Raw genomic sequence first — 7363 nt, 5'->3', positions numbered from 1 at the left:
TACCTGAGAAGTGAACACGTTTCCATTCAGTACATAATAACAGCATTCTTTTTTGCTGATATGTATAATTAGTATGATATAGTCTTTGGTATAACAGCAGAAAATCTTAAGTAATTTTTAAAACTTTCCCTAAATTCACACTTTAAAATACGCTTAAAAGCCATTGGATTATAAAGTGAAGCTTTGTTTAAAAAAAAAAAAAATTACATGTCTTTCTTAGCACATTGGGGGTTTAGGTCAGGCTCAAGCTGGGCCCAGTCGTACCCTGGGCCTTACTCTTAATGCAAGCCCCACCTTGTTGTTACGTGGGTAGTAGCAGGTGTACAGCAGTGAACAGTACCATTCCCTTTATACAGAATATAGACGTTTTAAAATGTATATAATAACATCGAACTGGGAAAAGTTGCTTTTTGAATAAGACTATGTTTCTGAGAGTAATCTAGATTTTAATGAAAAATCAGTCTGATCTCAGGTATCCTACCCATGATGTGAAGTGTTAACTCAGGGAAGAATAACTTACATCATTTAAACTTTTATATGGAAATCATAGAGGTTAAACAAATGTATGAGATTATTTGTAAAAGATTCTTCTCCTCATTTCAGAGTCTTTGGAACAAATTCTTTCAAGATAAAGAACTCCGATCAATGATTGAGCAGGATGTCAGGAGAACGTAAGTAGAACTCTTTATGAGTAACTTTTTATGGGTAACAATTTATGAGTAACTTCAAATTGGTGTTACTTCTTTGCAATTTTTGCAAAATACGAAATCCATAGAAGAGCCATAATCAAATGTAGTACTTGTATCAGTAATAAAATTTTTAAACAAATTTTGATAATAAAGATGATTTTCTTTTTTTTTTTTTTTTTAAGACAGATTTTTGCTATAGGGTGCATGTGCTTGCCAGAGAGACAGAGACAGAAAGTGAGAAATCACTTCTCGGAGGGGTGGACACCCAGCAGTCCCTTCTCCTCCATTCTCCTCTTGGGATTTTGGGCACACACTCACATGCATACACGTCCTGTATGAACTTTAAGCCACCAGGTCTGGGACTCAAACCACAGTCGACATAACCATTCCGCCATCTGCTGGTCTCTTCTGTTCCTAAAATATAGATTTTTATGTTCCTTTTTCAAATAAATTATGATATTGATGATCTTAAAATGATATTGACAGCCTCTCCTTACTGAACAACCTTCCTGTTTAGTGACTGCTCTTACTTAAGACTGGTTCTCGAACACAGGGAACCCCCAACCTCAGTCTGCTTGAGTCCTGAGACTCCCCTTTCTCAATCTTTGTCTCTTCCGGCCTCAGTCAGTATTTACTGCATAAAGCGCTCGCAAGCACTCAAGACTACAGACCTCATTATAAACTTGTATTGTGCACTCACAGTAGTATTCAGAATAAATAGAACTGATCATGCCAGACCTCCGTTGCTGTGTTTCGGTGTGTCGTGTTGCTTCCCAGCACTTAGCTAAGGGTGCTTCTTGTGTGGATAGAATTTCATGATCCTAGTGTGATGTCGCACGCTGCCGACTGGAAAATGCGTATGCTGTGGTGGCCTGTAAGCTCCTCACTCACCCACCGTCCGCTTCGTGGCCGAGACCTAGGAGTGCAGTGTGGTCATTAAGTGGGGAGTACTTGTAATCAGCCTCTAACCATTATGTGAAGTCGTGTGCGTCTGATTAAGCGTCCACCGTGTAGTCATGGTATTGGTTCTGGGGGGGAGAAAGCCTATCTCTGGCTTTATGCATTTGAATCCCTCTCTAACCCAATTACTTTTGGAATGACAACGATCACTCTTTTCCTTCCTGCTCTGCCTCTTGTTGAGCTCCGCGTACTTGTCCTCTAGGTCTGCTCAGTTCCCGTGGGAAGGGCTAGCTGCTTAGGCCGCGTCTGTGACTTGCCATGCTGGAGCTCTTCTTTCTAGTCGCGCAGCGGGACGTAGAATTTATGTCAGAAGGTGCGAGGGGTGAGTTCTAGCCAAATATGCCCTGATTGTGGGGTTAGTACCAGTACTTTTTCCTGTTTGGTTCCCTCTTATGTAAAATGAGGATAATAGTAGCCACCTCCTAGGATTTTTGTGGCTGAACAAGTATGTGTACAAGTAGTCGATTAGATAGGCGTACAGCGTTAAACAGCAAGCCATCGTGAGTATTTGCGACTTAATTTAACCGCTGGGATCTGAGCTTGGCCAGAAACGAGCATGGGTCCCTGCTGCGCCTTCCTGCACTTTTGCCTGCGCTCCACTTCGGGTGCAGATCCTGCTAAATAGTAGTGTCGGCACCTCTGGGCCTCTCGTGGTACCTCCTTCCATGTCCCAAGCCCTGAATAATCAGATGATGTAGGCAGCTACTGAGGATGAACCGATGGCATGTTTCTACTCTGAAATGAGGGTAATTGAGAGGGACCATGGGTTTAGAGTACGATTAAACCGTAGCTCCCTGGCAGTGGTGGCGGCCGGCCGTGGGGTGAGCCACGCAGGGCCATCTGGCTGGCGTGAACGACGCAGATGACCCGGGAGGAACCCGCTGTCACAGGGGAGCTGCTCTCGACGGCGGCGGGGCCTAGTCTGGTGTGGTTAAATGTGTTTCTCAAGCGTCTCCCATGTTCCAGGCTTGTCCACTAGGCTGGGGAGAACAGTGGACGAAGCACACAGGGTCCCGCTGTCACCTGGGGTGGGAGGGAGAGAACCAGCGAGCGGGTACAGGTGAAGTAAGTACCCTGAAGAAATGAAGCCGGGTCAGGGACAGCGAGAGGGGCGCCTTTAGGAACAGCAACTCGCAAAGGCCCGTGTGCGAAGACACTCCAGGTGAGACGTGAGAAAACTTGAAGGCCTCCCACGGAGGGTGTGTGGGGCCCTTCAGGAGGAGCGAACGTGTGCACACCCCTCGGTGAGGATGAGCTCGGTGTTCTGAGAGACAGGGCAGGTCGGCGAGGCCGTGATGGAAGGAGGTCGAGAGGAGAGCCCGCAGTTCTGGGGACCACCGTCCGAAGCGTGGGTTTACTCCGGTGGCAGTGGGAAGCTCCTGGAGAATATCCCGCAGGGCAATTAGGTCCAACAGGCTGCCTCTGGCTTCACCACGGCAGGTGTGGGTGGGTTAAGAGCGCAGGATGGGAATGCCTAGGGACTGTCGCAGCATTCCAAGTTGAGTAAAGTTAGGGACTTAGACTAACCATGTGGGGCACAGACAGTCGTTAGGTTGAGGATATGCATTTCTTTCTTCTTTCTTTCTTTTTTCTTTTTTCATTCTTTCTATTTTTTTTCTTAAGGTTTTTACCATAGGGCATGTGCACCCTCTGGAAAGAGACAAAGAAAGGGAAAGTGAGAAATTCTCGCCACCCCCCAGGGATGGCCACACTGCAATCCCTCCTCCTCCTCTCTTCTCGCAGGATTTTGGGCACTCATGCACATGTGCCCGGTGGGGCTCCCAAACTGCTTGGTCCAGAACCCCAACTATGGCCCGCCATGTGGGAACCCCACACCTAACACCACACCACCTGCTGGACCCTGCACTTGATGATTTGGAGCACGAGTTTGGTGTCGTGGTTTGTAGATTTCCCGTGTTCATCAGCTCAGTTCCGTTTCTATCGCTCTGCCTCAGGGCCTTTTCACCTCCTGCCTCTAGTTTTGTGTTGAATTGTCCTCTTTGGACCTGTTGGATTGCCGGAAAAGTCATGGTGTGTTTTCGCATAGGAAAACAATGTAGAGCAAATACACCGCGGTCGTCTTTGACAACCCAGTACTGTCCTTCCACATCATCTGAGCTTGGCCAGAAACGAGCATGGGTCCCTGCTGCGCCTTCCTGCACTTTTGCCTGCGCTCCACTTCGGGTGCAGATCCTGCTAAATAGTAGTGTCGGCACCTCTGGGCCTCTCGTGGTACCTCCTTCCATGTCCCAAGCCCTGAATAATCAGATGATGTAGGCAGCTACTGAGGATGAACCGATGGCATGTTTCTACTCTGAAATGAGGGTAATTGAGAGGGACCATGGGTTTAGAGTACGATTAAACCGTAGCTCCCTGGCAGTGGTGGCGGCCGGCCGTGGGGTGAGCCACGCAGGGCCATCTGGCTGGCGTGAACGACGCAGATGACCCGGGAGGAACCCGCTGTCACAGGGGAGCTGCTCTCGACGGCGGCGGGGCCTAGTCTGGTGTGGTTAAATGTGTTTCTCAAGCGTCTCCCATGTTCCAGGCTTGTCCACTAGGCTGGGGAGAACAGTGGACGAAGCACACAGGGTCCCGCTGTCACCTGGGGTGGGAGGGAGAGAACCAGCGAGCGGGTACAGGTGAAGTAAGTACCCTGAAGAAATGAAGCCGGGTCAGGGACAGCGAGAGGGGCGCCTTTAGGAACAGCAACTCGCAAAGGCCCGTGTGCGAAGACACTCCAGGTGAGACGTGAGAAAACTTGAAGGCCTCCCACGGAGGGTGTGTGGGGCCCTTCAGGAGGAGCGAACGTGTGCACACCCCTCGGTGAGGATGAGCTCGGTGTTCTGAGAGACAGGGCAGGTCGGCGAGGCCGTGATGGAAGGAGGTCGAGAGGAGAGCCCGCAGTTCTGGGGACCACCGTCCGAAGCGTGGGTTTACTCCGGTGGCAGTGGGAAGCTCCTGGAGAATATCCCGCAGGGCAATTAGGTCCAACAGGCTGCCTCTGGCTTCACCACGGCAGGTGTGGGTGGGTTAAGAGCGCAGGATGGGAATGCCTAGGGACTGTCGCAGCATTCCAAGTTGAGTAAAGTTAGGGACTTAGACTAACCATGTGGGGCACAGACAGTCGTTAGGTTGAGGATATGCATTTCTTTCTTCTTTCTTTCTTTTTTCTTTTTTCATTCTTTCTATTTTTTTTCTTAAGGTTTTTACCATAGGGCATGTGCACCCTCTGGAAAGAGACAAAGAAAGGGAAAGTGAGAAATTCTCGCCACCCCCCAGGGATGGCCACACTGCAATCCCTCCTCCTCCTCTCTTCTCGCAGGATTTTGGGCACTCATGCACATGTGCCCGGTGGGGCTCCCAAACTGCTTGGTCCAGAACCCCAACTATGGCCCGCCATGTGGGAACCCCACACCTAACACCACACCACCTGCTGGACCCTGCACTTGATGATTTGGAGCACGAGTTTGGTGTCGTGGTTTGTAGATTTCCCGTGTTCATCAGCTCAGTTCCGTTTCTATCGCTCTGCCTCAGGGCCTTTTCACCTCCTGCCTCTAGTTTTGTGTTGAATTGTCCTCTTTGGACCTGTTGGATTGCCGGAAAAGTCATGGTGTGTTTTCGCATAGGAAAACAATGTAGAGCAAATACACCGCGGTCGTCTTTGACAACCCAGTACTGTCCTTCCACATCCCGTCCCCTCCACTTGTCGCACACGGTAATCCTGCTTCTTGGTAATCCCAACCCTTCCGTGACTCGGGGCCTACAGAAGAATGGACGTGCCACGGCGTCCCTGACACACGCCCAGCTTCTTCCCCGTCTTACTTTCCGCACTCACGGTTGCACACAGGCTCTGGTCACTGCCGTCTCCTTCCCCCAGCCCCCGAGCTCCTCAGATCCTGATGCACCTACTCCCGGTGTATCTCAGGCTGACCCAGGGATCCAAACCCACAGCCCTGCGACCTCAGCACAGTCTCCTTTGTGACCAGCACGCCTGGCGTCGCTCCGCGAAGAGGCCATGTGCTTTCCTTTTTCCATGCTCGCCGTTTCTGGAATGCTCCTGCTCCCTCCTTCTCCCTGTTGGATCCCGACCAGGCCTGAGTCCCTCACCACCAAATCCATGAAGTGCTTTCTAGTCCTTCCAGTTAGAAATAATCTGTGCCTACACTATGCTCTGTAGGATTTTCTTAACTTCACCCCCCCTAAAAGAGAAAAGACCAGCTCCATCTGTCAGCTTTCCTGCCTCGGCCTCCCCGTCGCTGGGACCCAGGCGCCCACCACTGTGCCCAGCTCTCCCAGAGTCTTGCTGTGTTTGCCTGCTGCCCGTGAATTCCTAACCCTGTGGCCTCAGCCTCCTGAGTAGCTGAGACCCAAGGTGTCCTTCTGTGTTTGGCTTTTTTAGTGTGAGCCAAGATCTAAACTTGGCCATGCAACTTCAGCCTGTCAAGTAATAGCGTCAGCTAGCGTCCCCTGCCAAGGCTAAGTCCTCTGTAACTTCCCAATAATAATGTTTAATTTGGGGGGTTTATATTTATTTAGGCTCACCTGCCAACATAGTACATGTATAGTCATCTCACACACAGGAAATACCAAGATAAATATGACCTAGACCCTTAAAAAGCTCAAACTCTCGTGGAGAAAGAGGAAGGAGGCCACCATACAGAATCGAGATGCCTTTGCAGAGGCCGTGTGTCCAGAGCTGTGAGCCCCGTCCCCTCCCAGACCTAGCAGAAAGCCCTAGAGAGCACGGACCTTGTTTTGTCTCTGTCTCGTTGAAAGGCGCCCGATTGATACTTCAGAAATAATCACTCATGTGGATCTTCTCACTGACGGCACTGTGCAGCTCCAGTAACGATCGGTAACATCTTTTCAGTATTCAGAAACATAAACACACTGAAAAAAATGCTATTATCAACCTTCCAGTGCGAGTTTAAACAAGATAATTTGATCTTATAAGCTGTGTTTTGCCATCATTATTGCATTTATTTGATCTGGATATGTCACTGTATTAAATATTCTCTCCCCCTTCAACTAATTTTAATATTCCTAATGCCACTGGCCCTTTCGCCTCAGAGGGTTTTGCATTCATTTCAATTAATTGTTCCTTATCTCAATCTAATGAGGTTGTTACTAGTCCCATTTTTATTACTGAAAAAACTGATCACCACAGGTAAATCAAGGAACTTCCGATGACAGCATTTTCAGTTTAGAACTTGCAGGGTCTGTTCTGAGCAAATTTCGCCATGTTTCAAACGTGACTCTAACATGAAGTGAATTTCAGTATTATTTAAAACGATGCAAAGTAATGAGTTCAGGATATAATATTATTTCCATATTAGATTCCAAAGAAGTATGTTATTTGGTCTATCAAGGTCTATTCTAAAAATATATAGATATATAGATATATATACACACACAGCGTCTATAACATCATTTTCAAATTAACATATTTATAAACTATTGCCAAACCGCCTTTTCTTCAATGTGTTCTCCCTCTCTCAAATTAAGGGACTAAAATTCTTTAACCTTCATTATTACAATTTCGATCATATTTTAACTTTCATCTGATTGCCACTCGGACATGCCAGTGGTCACCTTCAGTTTTGGATCTTTGTTTTTCTGGTTATTGCAACGAACATTTCAAGTAGCTCCCCTGCCAGTGAATCACTGTTTCCTACCTGAGTCTCCACCCCACGGTGGCATTGTTAAAGATCTAA

At 48.1% G+C, this 7363-nt stretch overlaps 1 protein-coding gene across 4 annotated transcripts in view; it reads left to right on the top strand.

Annotated features, from left to right (window-relative positions):
• TBC1D5 (TBC1 domain family member 5) overlaps positions 1–7363 on the top strand; it is a 480733-nt gene that overhangs the window by 285859 nt on the left and 187511 nt on the right. For all 4 annotated transcript variants that reach the window (XM_027769181.1, XM_027769183.1, XM_027769182.1 and 1 more), the window contains one exon: positions 604–671. In XM_027769181.1, the coding sequence (XP_027624982.1) occupies positions 604–671 (68 nt within the window). The remainder of the gene's footprint in view (positions 1–603; positions 672–7363) is intronic.

The sequence above is a fragment of the Tupaia chinensis genome, unplaced genomic scaffold (assembly GCF_000334495.1).
Source record: "Tupaia chinensis unplaced genomic scaffold, TupChi_1.0 Scaffold148822_2, whole genome shotgun sequence".
Lineage (NCBI taxonomy): Eukaryota > Metazoa > Chordata > Mammalia > Scandentia > Tupaiidae > Tupaia > Tupaia belangeri.
Note: the sequence above shows the minus strand (reverse complement) of the source record. Positions and strands in the feature narration are given on the sequence as shown.